Below are 15,979 nucleotides of genomic sequence, written 5' to 3'. Positions count from 1 at the left end.
TTTTGTGACTGGAAGAGGGCCCTTGGAAACACGAGGCTGTTTTCTCGTGACTTTGCCTATATATCTGTTCAGTTTGATAATTTTTCCTTGTATCCTTTTATTGTAATAATTATTAGTCATGAGTTTAACAAATGCCGAGTACTTTGAGTCTTTTCAAGGAGTCACCAAACATAGGGTAGTCTTGGAAACCCTGACTGAGGAAGTAAAGGGAATAACTTATGTCTTTGGCTTGTGAATTATTTAAAGTTAATTATTTCCCAAAGCAACTAGATTTTTACCCTAGAAAGAAAAATATTTAGCAACAATAAAGCCAAGAGGAGGATGAGGAAGAGGAAAGAAAAAAGAAAGGAAGGAAAGAGAGGAGAATAAGATTTGGTCTACATGATAGAAAATCCTCCAACACATTAGTTTCCTAGCTAAGCCCATTTCATTTGTTAGAAAATACATATAAATATATGAGAAAGATGATTCCTGCCCTCTTTGCCTGACCTAAGGTTTCTGTAACAGGCCTGGAAGGGTGAGGCACAAGAGCAGCAGTAGTTAGGTCTCTGCACTGGGAGAATGGCTCTCCCAGCCTATCTTGAAATCCAGAGGACACATTACCCTTAATACGCTGTCACCAGCTTTCTCATACTGGGGCCCTGGACACTTGCATGGCAGATGCTATCAGGGACACAAGATTCAGAAGAGATGCCCCTTTGGCTCTTCAGCTAGTAAGAAGATAGATGTGTAGACTAATGAAGTAGAAATATACATATATACATATATATATATGAATTTTGAAAAGGGCACAAAACCAATCAACGGAAAAATATCAGATTTTCATCGAAAGCTACCAAATCAGTGTGTTTGCCCAGTTTAAGAGGAGGAGGAAGAGGAGAAGACAATTCAAATAATTTAAATTAGGTGGCCTATATTCTGGTCCATTGGTCCATATATCCATGGTGGCAGCATCATGCTCTTTATCTTTGTATATCATGGTACCTCCGTAGCATAAAATGAGGTCGGATATTATGATATTTTTAGCAGCATTCTTTCTGCTAAGGGTTGATTTCACTATGTTATTGGAATTTTGATGAAGATTCTATTGAATACCTATATTATTTTCACATTCTGCCAATAAAGGAGCATGGAAGGTCATTCTACTCTATACTCTTATCTTAATTTCTTTTCCCAGTCTCCTCATGTTTTCATTGTAAATATCTTTCACTCTTTTGGCAAGTTTATTCCTGTTTTGTGTTTTGTTTGGTTTGGGTCTTTTGAACTATTGTAACATGATAGTTTCCCAATTTCTTTCTCAGAATTTATTTGGTATGTATGAATGCCACTGACTTTTTGCTTTGTTTTGTTTGTTTTGGTTTGCTTTGTTTTTTTTTTTTTTTTTTTTTTTTAGACAACTTCTCAGTGTATACCTCTGTCTGGGATGGAACTCACTCTGTAGACCAGGCTGGCCTCAAACTCACAGAGCCCCATCTGCCTTTGCCTCCTTCTGCAGAAATTAAAGATGTGTAGCACTGCACCTGACCAAAGCCACTGATTTTCATATGTTGATTTAGTATCCTGCAACTTTTTACTGAAAGTCTCAGGTTTTTTTAATTGTTATTTAAGAGTTATCTGGTAGAGTTGTAGTATCTTTTAAATATGCTATTTGTAAATAGGGATACTTCAACTTATTTCTTTTCTGTCTTATTTTACATCTGTGTCTTATGTTATTTCTCTAGCTAAGACTTCAATTTCAAGCACTATAGTAAGGGAGGAGAGCCTTAATATCCATCAGTAGAAGAAAGAAATTAGTTGCATATCTTTTGGCCTATATGAAAATCAATTAAAAGTAAAGCAAAGATTTTAATTTAAAGCCTGAAGTGCTAAAACTATGGGAGACACAGAGAATTCACTTCAAGTTATAAGTCTAGGTATAGGCAATAGGACTGCAGCAGCACAGGAAATGTCCAAAGAATTAACAAACAGAACTTCACAAAATTAAACACTTTCTGCCCAGCAAAGAATCAACAAAGCAATCAGACTGCCTATAGAATGGGAGAAAAAATGCCAAGTATACTTCAAATAAGGGATTAACACTTAGAATATCTTACAAAATTAAACCTTCATCAAAACAACAAGCAAACAAACATAAACATGTTCAACATCAAAGAAATGCAATTAAAAGCTACTCTGTGGTTCTACCTCACCCCTCTCAGAATAGCTGCCATAAAGAGAGCGCACAACATCCAGTGTGGTGAGAATATGGGGAAAGAGGAACTCTTATTCACTGTTAGCAGAAGTGTAAGTAAATGTAGCCACTACAACAATACAGAGAAACCCTGTCTCGTAAACCCCCCCCCCCCAAAAATGTAGCCACTATGGGAATCGGTATGGCTGTTTCTGTAAAAAAAAAATTAAAGCCTATATGACCAGCTTTATCACGTCTGGCCATAGATCCAAAGAACTTGTAGACACATTTGCATATTCATATTTATCTTTGCTTTACTTAAATAGTTAGGAAAAGGTAGCAGCTGGACATCCATAACAGATGAGTGGTTAATGAAAATGTAGTAGGATATTCATATACACAATATCATTTTATTCATCTGCAAAGAAAAATGAAATTTGCAGGGAATGGATAGATCTAGAAAGCATATTATAAGCAAGGAAACACAGACTGAAAAAGACAATGTTGTCTCCCATACACGGCTCACAGCTTATAATGTTTCTATGTACGTGTGGAGAGTCAGAGGACAGCCTAGGCATAGGTTATGAAACTAGTGCAGAGACCAACAGAGGAGAGCATAGAGATTGAGGAAAGGTGGAAGGCAACAAGACTCAGAACATCAAATGGAAAAGAGGCTGTGGAAGACGCCACGATGGTCACTTGCATGGGAGAGAAGACGGGAGGCGAATAAATAAACACATAAATTTTGTTTGAAAAAATTTATAATGAAACCCAGTATTCTAATTTTTAAACTTCTAAATAAAAAATCAAAAAGAAATTTATTTAGATGGATACACAAAACAAAGACAAGCAAAAATACCCACAAACCATGCATTCAGGAAAGGACTGGTTCCTAGAATCTGTAAGTTTTCGAGAGTCAACATTGAAAACACAAAGAATCTAATTATAAAATAAGCCAAAACCATGAAAGGCAGTTATTTTATCCAGAAAGATTAAATAGAATATCAGTTCATGAAAAGGTAGCTATCTATAGTAGCTATTAAATAAAAGAGAATTAAAACTATAAAGTGGAGCCGGGCGTTGGTGGCACACGCCTTTAATCCCAGCACTCGGGAGGCGGGTCTCTGTGAGTTCGAGGCCATCCTGGTCTACAAAACAAGTTCCAGGAGAGCCTCCAAAACAATACAGAGAAACCCTGTCTCGAAACCCCCCCCAAAAAGAAACCATAAAGTGGCCTGAAGAGATGGCCCACCCATTAGAGAGTTTAGTATACAGCATGAGAACCTGGATTTGGGCCGTTGGCACCTTTGTAGTGATACAAAGCGAGGCATGCATGCTGTAATTCTAGTGCTGGAAAAGCAGAGGCAGGAGGATGTCTGAGTCTTGTTAGCTAGCCAATCTAGCTGAATTGAAAAGCTCCAGGTTTATTGAGAGATGCTGTATCAAAACACAAGCTGGATAACTTCTGAGGAATAACCCCCAAACTTGACCTTTGCCTTCCACACACAAGCCTGACAACCGGAGTTTGAAGTCAATCCATCTGGTAGAAAGAGAAAACCAACTCCAGCAAGTTGTTCTCTGACCTACACACATGTGCCATGGCTCCTGAATGTCCACACACTTGCAAACTTAACAAAAAATGTAATTAATTTTTTCCAAAATTACAGTGAAGTATAAGGCTGTATTCCTACATTTCCAAAAGGTACGAATTCTTGTGAAATGAACTAAGTCAACAGGAATGAAAAGATCTTCTGAACCATGAGTGGGCATAGAGGTGGCAAATGAGAGCACAAATTTTACATGAGCTATCAGTCATAGTGAAAGAGGGGAAGTGGGTTACTATACATGGCTCCTTGCAGATGGATGCAGAGGCTGCATCTGACAGCAGAATGAGCCACACGTTGATTGAATCAAGACATGACATTCCCCTGACAAGTAAAGCAGTACCACCCACTCAACTGAAGATTTGATGGAAGTTTAACAGGGCAGAAACCATCAGGATCGAGGGACGATGATCATCAGGAAGGCTCAGGAAAATGGGGATCCTTCATATCCCAAGTAGGATATGAAACACAATGCAAATCAGGTCCTACTGGAAGCAGCAGTAGGGAAGGTGAGGGCCAAGGACCACAGCACAATAAAGTCTGGATCTAGCGGTGGTGGTGGTGTTGGTGAGGGAAGAGGGCTGGCGGGGTACAGACATAGTAACTGAGTTGGTACCTAGCTGATACCAATGTTAATGGTGGTCAGCAATATTGGGGTTGGACTGGCAAGGATCATAGAAAACCTGGGACAGCCAAGAGTTTGTTCATTAAATATTTTATCAGCTCTTTATCCTGCATTAACTGTCTCAGGCATTGTGTTGGGTGGATATAAACTGAAGAGTACCCACCATATATCTAATTTAGTGACAGGTTCAGGAGTACAAAGGTTACTGTATTATGATTCCTAATCCTCAAGAAATCAGAATGAGCTGAGTATCTAAGAAGAAATAACCATGGCAGTATGGTATTAGAGGGAAAGAAGCATAAACTGTCATCTGATGGTATAGTCATGTTGCTGGTGCTATAGGAGATCTCCAAGACCCACATGGCTGAAAGACGGAAGTGACTCCCAAAGGTTCCTACCGTGATGCATGGCACGTGTGCGCACACACACCCACACACACACCATAAAGGGGAAAACTTTCAAATATGTTTTAATTCCAATAGTTTATTCAAATTGGGAGCCTGTAATCCTCCAAGGTATCACAGAAAAAATGATGTTATAGGAGGAGAATACTTTTGTTGTCGTTGTTCTGAGAGTCAAGATTACTTAGAGCCAAGAGATTCCTCTTTTGAAGTTGTGGGATCAGAAAACTGCCCACAGCAATATCTACTTGATCTATTCGATGACACTACCATTTCTAACTTGTTGCAGCATTTCCCTAGTGAGGACCAACACGAATCGAGAGAGAGGGCATGGCCCTGAAGTTTCAGATGCGGCCATCCTATTTTAATCAGTCCTTGTTGGCACCTTCATGCAAAGTGCTGTTACGTTGAGCATTCCGAGGTACGTAAAAGCCAAATGACCATCTATAATTGTTTTTTGGACACAAGGGTGTTCAAAGCTGAAATGAAGAACCATATATAGGGTGGAACATTTGTTTATTCATGCTTCTCTTTTCTTCTTGAAAACAATGTGAATTCCAAACACCTCGAAATGTAATTTCCATCTTTTGAGACCTGATCAAGAGTTCATGAAGGAGAAAAACAAATGATGTGACAAAGTTATTACAGATAAAAGAGTTGAATTAAAATATACTCTTGGAACGAGGGAGGAGGGTTTAAAGAAGCTATTTCAAATAAGTGAGCAAACCAGAGTTCTGTGACAGGCACGTGTGCTCCAGGGAAGATTGTATGGGCTGGGATGGCAGGTGGAATCCCGCCAGAGATACAGACGTAAAGATGACTGGATCCGCGGCCCTGGGAGAAAGCTTCCTAACAAGACACATCGCCTTTATAACTATTGCGGCTGGAGCACAAGGGCACCTTCGTGTCACTTTGATTAGTCGACCTATCTTCCCCAGTTTCCATCTCGTCTTCGCCATTACCCCGGTCACTATAACTCGTCCAAACTACAATCTGGAGAGTGCAGAGAGAAGAAGCCGGTTACACAGCACCGCGTTCTCAGCTTTTCCTCTCACAAGTTTTAGTGTCTAGCAGGCACCGACGTAGACACAGTCTCAATCAGCTGGGCGGCCGTCCCCACCGGGCGGCCAATCACTTCCCAGCGCTGCTCTCCCGCCCGCTCTCACCGCCCCTGGGAGCTGTCCCTCTGCTGATCCCGGCGCACCCCAATCTCGCTGCGCCGGCGACAGTGCCCCGGTCTCCCTCCGCCCTGCAGGAGGAGGAGGAGAGGTCAGCTGTCACGCAAGACCCCCAAGAGAGTCTCAGCAGGCGCCGGGCGCGAGGGAAAGGTCAACCCTGAACGGCAGGCGCGCACCCGGCCTCCTGACCCCGGAAGTGATTCTCCCCGACTCACTCGATAGGGGCGGGCACAGCCGCGGGTCTAGCCCGGCATGCCCTGGGCTTCCGGTGACCTCTGGCCCTTTTCAGTCGTCCGCTCCTGCTGCCTGGCGTGCTCGCTCGCTCGCTCGCTCGCTGCCTCGCGCGTTTCTCTCCTCCACGCTCCGGGCGACCTCCCCACGCTGCCCGGTGACCGTGGCGCCCGCGACCGGCGCGGCGGCGGCGGAGGACAGTCGTCATGGCCGCCTCTAAGCCCGTGGAGGCGGCGATGGCGGCGGCGCCCGGCTCTGGAAATGGAGTGGGCGGTGGCGGTGGCGGCGGGACTGCGGGCCCCGGCTCGGGCGCGGGGACCCTGTCGCGATGGCACGTGGCTCTGGCCATCGGGGCGCCCCTGCTGCTGGGTGCCGGGGCCTTGTACCTGTGGAGCCGAAGGCGGAGGCGCCGGGAGGCGGGGGGCCGGGGCGACGCCGGCGGCCTGAAGCGCAACAGCGAACGGAAGACCCCGGAGGGCAGGGCCAGCCCGGCCCTGGGCAGCGGCCACCCCGACGGTTCTGGAGACTCGCTGGAAATGGTGAGAAGCCGCCCGGGCCATAGCGGGGGGGAACGAGCGGATGCAGCTTCTCCTTCACCCGTTGCGCGGGTGAGGGGCCCTCCCACCGGTCGGAAACTGCCGAGTGGCCGCAGAGGACTTTGGAGTCGGTGCTGGTGGCCTTTGTAGGGAATGGAGTAGCAGCTCCCGGCAGACTGGCGTAGAGGTTTTTCTTTACCAGTTTCCTCTGGGAACCCACGGAATCTTGTGCTTTTATCCTCAGTGACACAGCATTTATCCCTCGTGGTGTAGGTACGGGAAACACGAACAGATGTAATAGTTTTCTTAGGCGAAGGAAGGCAAATGTCACGAGCGATTGGACTTGGGACGTGCGTTGTTGTTGTGATTTCCCCAGGGCAAGCACTTACTAAGAACCGTTTAATAGCTAACGAGCCATTCCTCTTTGAGGTGAGCAGCTACAGGAAAAAATGGGAAAACTCATTATGTAGCGTTGTATGTAGGAAAAAAGTCAGCTTCTGAAGAGTAAAGTAGTGGTGGCTCCCCCACAGCCGCACACTTTGTCCGAAAGCATCTTAAAATTCTCTATTTCACTTGGACACTTGTATACATGTGTCCAAGGCTCATGTGTCTGATAGTCTCTGATGTTAGAACAGGCATTGGCGTGATGAATTGCTTTGTCTGATCTGGTGATCTATTAAATCTTGACAAATCTGACAGCTGTGTGGAGAGTTGGCATGCCTGCGACTGAGTGAGGTAAGGGAAGTTATCTGCGTCTGTAGCTGTATGGTGGTCTTAGCAGAGTAAATCGAGTTCAGAGAGACTTACCGGTAAATAATTCCAGGTACATACGCAAGTGAATTCTTTGTAAACGTGCAACACTTATGTTCATGAGGGAAAAAATGAATGGCAGTCATTTTCATTTCATCGGTCCTGAAGGCCCGTTCGTTTGTCTGTTTGCTTGTTTGTACTGAGTAGCTTCAGAAGCTGTGATTTATGACTATAGGGATAGTGCTTACCGTGTGAGAGTCACTGTACTGGCCCGAAAGGAAGCCGCTTGTTCCTATGGGGAAATTAGATACCTATTTCTAACTAGAAACTCATGATGGCAGGAACCGAGGTGTTAGGAATTGAGATGTCATTGTAGATTGGCCTGTGAAGCATTGTTGTTGGTGAGCCCACCTTATCTCACTGTCTTCCTAGCAAGCTAAGAGGATTAAGATAATAATCTTATCCAGCCATAAAATGTTAGACCAAAGCCAGGCGTTGGTGGCGCACGCCTTTAATCCCAGCACTTGGGAGGCAGAGGCAGGCGGATTTCTGTGAGTTGGAGGCCGGGCTTGGCTACAGAGCGAGTTCCAGGACAGCCTCCAAAACGAGAATCCCTGTCTCAAAAAACAAAAAAACAAAAAAAAAAAATGTTAAACCAACCAAAGTTTAACATTTAGGATGAAAACCTGGGCACTGGCAGCGCCAGCAGACTATGCTGGGCCACCCGACCCCAAGAAGCCAGTTTCACAGATAAGTAATGGTAAAGAGCAGAGATTGATTTAGTGTGGCCACACTGGAAAGAGGGACAAATAGAAGGTTCCAGTGACCCCTAAGTTTGTCTTTATGCTGTGCTCACGAACTTAAGGCTTAAGTAGAGGCAGACTCAGGCAGGTGGTGTACATAATTAAGCTTCCCTGGTTAAGAAGTGATGTGTTTGGCTTTTGTCTCCATCTGATCCTGTTAGGGGGTGGTGGGAGAGCTGAGTGAAGGCTTCCTAGAGGGATTAATCTGGTTCCGACAAGGTGATTACTTGTATTCCAGGGCGTGGACTCGGCATCCAGGATAATTACCCTCATCTGAAGGGTGCTCTGCCCTCTGAAGTTTTATTCTAACTGGAGTCCAAGGTGACTCAAGGAAAAAGGTTAAGGACAACCAAACCTCTGTGTTTAGTTGAACTGAATGTGACAGACAATGAGTGCAGAGATGTTGGGCTTTTATCGTATTTTCAGTCCCCTTTGGGCCAAAGTGAAGTTTTAAGTGTATTTTTAGCAAAAAGCAAATGTAAGTGCTTGTTTCTGGTTTGATTGTGAGTGCCAATGAAAGTGGTTGTCAAGGAGCTTCTTTGACTTGGTTATCCATCTGTATATATGAAATTTTATACATGCAAAAATTTCATATATAAAATTTCTGTTTAATTGTAATCTGGCATCGTAGATAAATGAAAGTTACATAAAAGTTTTTGGTTCTGTAGTAATCATAAATGAAACTAAGTTAAAAATAAGGGAGCTGGCCTGGAGAAGGGGCTTAATGGGAAGAGTGCATGCTGCTCTTGCAGAGTACAGGAGTTGATTCCCAGCCCCCAGCCTAACAGCTCAAGCCTGTAATTTCAGCTCCGAGGGGATTCAGTGCTCCAGCCTTAGGGGCACCTGCACTTGGGTGCACATAGGTGAGCATGCACATACACACTTAACAATGAAATGAGTGGTTTTACATGTAAAACTGTTTAGCATCACACTAGTTTTGGCCACATCCTCTATTCCAGGCATGCTTTTACTATTGGTTTTGAAAGAATTAGTAAATTCTCCTTCAGAATTTACATTTCTTTAAATTCTCTTTTTAGTTTTGCAGCATTGTCTACAGCAGTACTAATGATTTTCATATTTTGCAGGTGGTTTATAGTTTTTAATCAAGAGTAATTATAATTGACGTGACTTCTGTTGAATTCCCTGTGTAACTTGAACTGCTTTAAGATGATTATTGCATTTTTTACCATAGAATTTAGGAATGTGGCCGGGCGTTGGTGGTGCACGCCTTTAATCCCAGCACTCGGGAGGCAGAGGCAGGCGGATCTCTTGAGTTCGAGGCCAGCCTGGTCTACAGAGCTAGTTCCAGGACAGTCCCCAAAACAATACAGAGAAACCCTGTCTTCAAAAAAAAAAAAAAAAAAAGAATTTAGGAATGTGTTCCTGAAATCTTGCTTGGAATTATTGTTCAGCAAGGCAACATAAAAAACCTTCGTATTTTCTAATGGAAATGTATGCTCTTAGCTGTTGGTAAACAATAAGTATTGAAGACTATTTTTGCCTTTCAAAACTTATTTTCCTTAGAGTCATTATGAGTGTCAGAGTCTAACTTGGCTGCTCATCTAACTTGTGTATTACCTATGGTTGGAGGAATTGCTCAGTATTTGAATAGATGAGCATTCATTTCAGCTGAAGGAAAACTAGAAGGTTTCTAATGCCATGTTATTTCTCCAGCTGAGCAATAGTGACATTTTAAAGAGAATTAAGGAACCAGCAAATATCTGTTCAGGGTTCAGTATTGGAATGAATGGAAAGCCTGTTTAGTTTTGTCTTGGGACTTTGTTTGCCCAAATGTAAAATGAACTAGAGATATTATAGTGTTTCTGTCTATTGGGTTAGATGTTTGTGTGTGTGTGTGTGTGTGTGTGTGTGTGTGTGTGTTGTGGACCATATCCAAGTATCACTTTTATAAGGTAGCAAAAACTTGGAAGAAAAATGCAAAGCTACTACTCATGTTGGTTTTAAGTAATCAGAATTTCAAAGTATCTTTAAAGAAAACATCTGAGGGTTGATAGTTTCTAAGATTGAAACCATATTCCATTTAAACAGTTGTAAAATTTACCAGTGTTCCATCTTGCCCCAGTAGTTTTTTCAAACTTGAATTAGAGTTTTCAAAATTGGGAGATCTCTTTTATCCATAACGCTTCACTCTAGATTTGAACTACATCAGAGGACTAACAAGGACACACTAAGCATGGTATCCAAGTTGCACTAGTGAATGTGCATTAGTTGATTTCATGACTTTAAATCCAAAGGTAAGAAAAAGTAGCCATTGTGATGTTCAAGATTTTTAGTCATACAACTACTATATTACATGAAGTGATTGGAACCACAGGTCTATGCCAGAAATAATATTTAACATGTTAGTGAAAAGGTTATGATTATTTGCTGTGATTACCTTCCTTGAATGAAATTATTCTCTTTTCCTAAATGTTGTTTTTTCTAGTTTATTTCTCTAGTCTCTTTTACTTATATGTTTGTGTGTGTGCAAGTATGGTTATGTGCACCTGAGTGAAGGTGCATGCCCCTAGAGACCAGAGGCATCAGATTCCCTGGGGCTGGGGTTAGAGGCCTTTGTGAGCCCCCAGCATGGATGCTTGGGATAGAACTCAGGTTCATCCTTTGCAAGAGAGGTCTGTATGTGCTCTTCACTAAGCTGTCTCCTCCAGTACACCATTCTTTTTTTTTTTTTTTTTTTCTTTTAAGGCAATGTCTCACTGTGTAACCCTGGCTGGCCTCAGACTCAGAGCTGTCTGATTCTGCTTCCCAAATACTGGGATTAAAGGCATATACTCTCTGGCTTAGCTCTAGTCATTTGTTGAAGACAATCACCTTGGGTTACTGGTGACATAAGTAATATTTGTTTTACCATTAATATTTTATTCTGCCTTTTAGTAATTCTATTGATGAGACACATTTTCCTGATTTTGTTTTTTTAAGTATCACTGATTATTAGTATTTTTCCAGTCTCTTCTGCTTTTTCCTTTTAATAGTCTTCACAGTTCTGTTATGAGAATTACTCTACCAATTCCAATCTTCTCAGAAGGTCTAATTTGAAAAGAATCTTCATTTGTCTCACAAGTATTTCATAGACTCCTCTTTTTTCTTATCGTACCTCTTCTTAATTAGGTGTGCCTCATAAATTGTACCAAGCATGACCTTACCTCTTTTTACCACTTTTATATTCTCCATGTCTAACCAGAAAATAACATCAGAATATTTTGCATCGTGCCATAAATAGCTGACTACTCCCACTGCTGCTGAATGGTTACTATCTTTTATTATTTTTATTACAGTTAACTCTATCCCTGTTTCCTTTATCCATGGATTCCACAGATGGATGATCAAAAATATTTGGGGGGGACTTGTACAATTATTAAACATGTACAGATTATTTTTCTTACCATTTCCTAGATAACCCAATAATGATTTATGTAGCCCTTACATTGTGCTACATTCAATCTAGCAATGATTGAAAGTACACAGGAGAGGACTGGACATTGTAGCTTAGTTGGTAGAGGGCTTGGCTAACTTAGCTTACAGAAAGCTTTGATCCCCAGCACTTCGTAAAACCAGGTGCGATACATGCTTGTGATCCTAGCACTCAAGAGGAAGAGGAAGGAGGATCAGAGGTCCAGGATTATCCTCCACTACACAGAAAGAGCTATAGTCTTAGCTGTTTGGGAGGATCACTTAAGCCCACAAGTTTGAAACCAGTCTGGGCAGAAAAGCACGACTGCCACTGAAACTAAACAGTTACACTAGAGGATATGGCCAGGCAATATGCAAATAATGTACAGGAGATTTTAACACCCGTAGATTTTGGTGTGGGATAAGGAGGTTCTAGAATTAGTCCTGGATATTGAAGGATAACTGTAGATGTCTGTTTCATTGTCACTATTTGATTAAATCCCATGAGCCCTGTTCTTAAAATGGTAAAAGTCTCCAGTGCAGATAAAGTTCTGTTTATCTTGAATGATGTCCCTCCATGCAGTTAATTCATCTTTAACCTTATTACTCTATCCTGACCCACTACTGGAATTACAGGAATGTGTCACCCCACTTAGCTGCCATTTGCTGTTAATTCTGGTCTTTGGATAGTCTATGAACATTGGCCAATGTCTGACTCTCACATTCTCCTTGTAAAAGACCTAACAGTGAAGTCATCTCTCCTTTTTTGAAATCCCTGTCTCTGTGATTCCATAATTCCCCGGGCTATAGCACATATCACATGGTACTAGAGTTTCTTATTCCTGCCTTTACTCCTGTAATCTTGATCTGAATACTGGGAAAACTATAATTTGAATTGTCTGTCTTGTTCCAGGCTAGGTGATGTGCCTGTAAGACAATCTTTTGCAATTAGGGGCAGCAGAATTGTGTGGATATTTTACTGTGATGCTAAACTATGTGATATTTACTAGCTTAGGCTCACTAAATACATTTTCACTTAGGATATTTCAATTAAAGTGGACATAAAATACTTACAGTGAAAACACTCATGCCTCAAACCCAGAAAGACAAGTATAATATGTACTCACTCCTAAGTGGATATTAGACATAAAGCAAAGGATAAACAGCATACAGTCCACAATCCCAGAGAACCTAGGCGACAAAGAGGACCTTAAGAGACATATATACATGGATCAGCCTAGGAATGGGAAAAAACAAGATCTGAGGGAACATGAGGAGTGTGGGAGATGATGGAAGGGGAGAGGGGAGGAGGGAAGGTGAGTGGGGGGAAATGATAGCTCAATAAAAACAAGGTAATAAAAAACACAAAAATCTCATGCATAAAATAAATGCTTATTTATTTTGGGTTTTGGAGACAGGTTTTCTCTGTGTTCTGGAATTCACTCGGTAGATCAGGCTGACCTCAAACTTATGAGATCTATCTGCTTCTACCTCCCAGGTGCTGGGATTAAAGGATTAAAGTAGAGCACCATCACTGCCTAAAAAAAACTTTCAAAAACAATTACAACATAATTGTACATGTTTGTTAAGAATTTATAGTAGTTTGTTATTGCCAATTGTTTATCACTTTGCATACACTCTATAACATAATCTTGATTTCAAGAGACTTGTTTTAAGATATCAGTCCTTTTCTGGGGTCTCATACATTTTATGTCTGTTAATTCATTTTGTATTTGCTTGTTTAGTCAAAGTTTCTCTGTATCCCTGGCTGTCCTGAAACTTACTATGTAGACCAGGCTGGCCTCAAACTCACAGAAATCTGCCTGCCACTGCCTTCCAAGTGTTGGGATTAAAGTCTCTCTATTGATTCTTTTGAGTTGATGTTTTTCCTCCCTGAAATACTGTTTTGACTGTTCATTAGTCATTTTGGTTTCAGAGAAGATTATAAGCAACTTTCACTAACAGTTTACTGGCACTGAAACTTAATGCCTGCTCAAGACATAGTGGGCAGCTTTTACCTCTTATTTGACAAGTTGTAGCACAGAGTAATAGTGTTTGTTGAATAGAGAAAAGACATGTTTAATGCTTTTCATTGTTTCCTAATGTATAGCAGGAGATACTTCCTTTTGATTGTTTTACCCCATATATTTGGATTTATGTGCTTATGTAGTTGGTAATCTTTGAACTAGTAATTTTCTTGTCACATGTATGATTTACTACTGATCGAATGTATTGCTTATGTAGATTGAGATTTCAGTATTTGATTAGTAGTAATTCATTTGAAAAGTGGTCATTTACTTGTTTTCTATACTAGCATGTAGCATGTTCCTTTGGGATTAAGACTACACCCTGTTGGCTGTTTTATAGCTGTGTCTCTGTGTCTACCAAGGATTAGTGCCAGGGATGCCCAAATCTATGATACTTGAGTACCATGTGTGTGAGTGTGTGTGTTAGTGTTGTATTTTTGTATAAAGTTTATATCATACTTTATATGAATACTCATGCTGATATCTTGACATTTCTGTAGTACCTAATACAAGGTAGGTATTAGGGAAATAGTTTATTTATTTACTAGTTTTAGAATAAAACAAAGAAGTGTATTATAGTACAGATTCAAGATCTGATACAAATTCATTGATGCCTAGTTACAATATGACAAATGTGTAGTGATGGATTTAGAGCTTCGGGATATGGCTTAGAAAGTAATGTACTCACTGATCAAGTATTGAGGACCTAAGTTCATTCAGTTCCCTAGTACCCACATAAATGGCAGTTGTAGAACCCTAACCCTAGCACTGAGAGAACAGAGGCATGTGCATCCTAAAGACTCACTGGCCAGCCAATTTAGACAAAAGTGTCATCAGGTTCAGTGAGAGACACTGTCTCAGAAAATAAGGCTGGAAAGCAATTGAAGAAGATAATCCCAACATCAACCTCTGACTGCCACACACAAACAACATGGACCAAATTATGCTTTCTTGGCAGAAAGGAAAAGATCTGTTTGTGTGGAATAAGTCTGTAGTGAGCATCATACTTGAGTGTTTCCAGAATTTTAGTTGGTTTGGTTTTTTTGTTTGTTTGTTTTGGAGTTTGGGTTTGTTGTTATTGGCTTGTGTGTCCAGGCAAGTGGAGCAGGTATGGTGAGTGGTGTTCTGTTGATGAAGATTTTTAATTTCCTTAGAGCATCCTCCATAAATACAAGCCAGCTATGCCATGGAATATAGAAGTAACATAGTTAAGTCAGATCCATGGAGCTTTAATTCCATCTTGGGCATATTTTAGTTCTTTTGAGACTTTATGCATAAAACGGAATGAGGTACACCTCTTATGTCTTCAGTATGAAGCTCTTGAATGTCTTGTAAGTGGGCTGGAGAGATGGCTCAGTTTTTAAAGGCTAATCTCACAACCAAAAATACCATAATATCTCATAAGCAATTTTGACAGTAACTGAACTTGCTTCATGCAGTGTTTTTATGATCCTCCAGTTTTGGATCCAGATATTTGTTACATTGATTTATTAGAGTCACGTGGGCACAACTGCTGCTGAAGAGAAGGAACTTACTTAAATCTGGAGCAGAAAATGTTAAATTTTATAATTTTAAGTCATTGATAGTATAGCATAATGGTCTGGAAGGAACATCTTTATTTATGTTCTTTTCCAATATTCAGAGATTAAATTTATCGGCTTGTTTTGGCTTCTTTGAGGAAAACGAACACAGGAGACTTAGTCTTTTCAAACTGCATTCCACAGAGAGACTAAGGGGATTTTTATGTTGTTTTAATATTAAACAAACCTTCCCAAGGTTGCCAGGCTGCCCAGCATTTTTCTAGTATCAAGTGATCTTGTCTGAGCTTCCCTACCGCATGTGGTAAGAGCAGTGTTTGTGTGTGCATCTGCACACACATGGGTGTGAAGCTTAGAGATTAGCTTCGGGTATCATTTCTCAGAAGCCAGTCTACCTTGTTTCTTGAGACAGGTTCTCTCGCTGGGACCTGGGGCTCTGATTATGCTAAACTGGCTGACTAGCCAGGCAGCCCCAGGGATTCACCTGTCTCTAACTGCCTGGTTCTGGGATTACGAAAGTGCCGGTATGCTCAGTTTTTTATATGGGATCAGACTTAGGTCACCATGCTTATACAGCATGCACACTGTGGACTGAGTCACCAAGATTAATGTTCTTTAAACCCACCAAACTTACATGTATGTAGCCAGCATGTAATAGAAAACTAATTGTGGTAAAAGACTCGGAGAAATAGCTTCATAAAATTT

At 41.3% G+C, this 15,979-nt stretch overlaps 1 protein-coding gene and 1 long non-coding RNA gene across 3 annotated transcripts in view; one reads left to right on the top strand and one right to left on the bottom strand.

The window, feature by feature from the left end:
• Positions 1 to 4,862: 4,862 nt before the first annotated feature.
• LOC110342149 lies at positions 4,863 to 6,292 on the bottom strand. 2 transcript variants are annotated; one of them, XR_002384158.2, is made up of 2 exons: positions 6,194 to 6,292; positions 4,863 to 5,793 (listed from the first exon to the last, which is right to left on the bottom strand). It is a non-coding gene; the product is annotated as an uncharacterized LOC110342149 (long non-coding RNA). The 2 variants fall into 2 exon arrangements; XR_005878894.1 differs by lacking the exon at positions 6,194 to 6,292 and adding an exon at positions 6,005 to 6,124.
• Positions 6,266 to 15,979, top strand: part of Tomm70 (translocase of outer mitochondrial membrane 70) — a 31,661-nt gene continuing 21,947 nt past the window's right edge. The window contains exon 1 of the mRNA XM_040750639.1: positions 6,266 to 6,748. Coding sequence (XP_040606573.1) covers positions 6,416 to 6,748 — 333 coding nt within the window. The 5' untranslated portion in view covers positions 6,266 to 6,415. The remainder of the gene's footprint in view (positions 6,749 to 15,979) is intronic.

The sequence above is a fragment of the Mesocricetus auratus genome, unplaced genomic scaffold (genome assembly GCF_017639785.1).
Source record: "Mesocricetus auratus isolate SY011 unplaced genomic scaffold, BCM_Maur_2.0 Super-Scaffold_100008, whole genome shotgun sequence".
NCBI classification, from domain to species: domain Eukaryota; kingdom Metazoa; phylum Chordata; class Mammalia; order Rodentia; family Cricetidae; genus Mesocricetus; species Mesocricetus auratus.
This window is presented reverse-complemented; position numbering and strand designations above follow the sequence as displayed.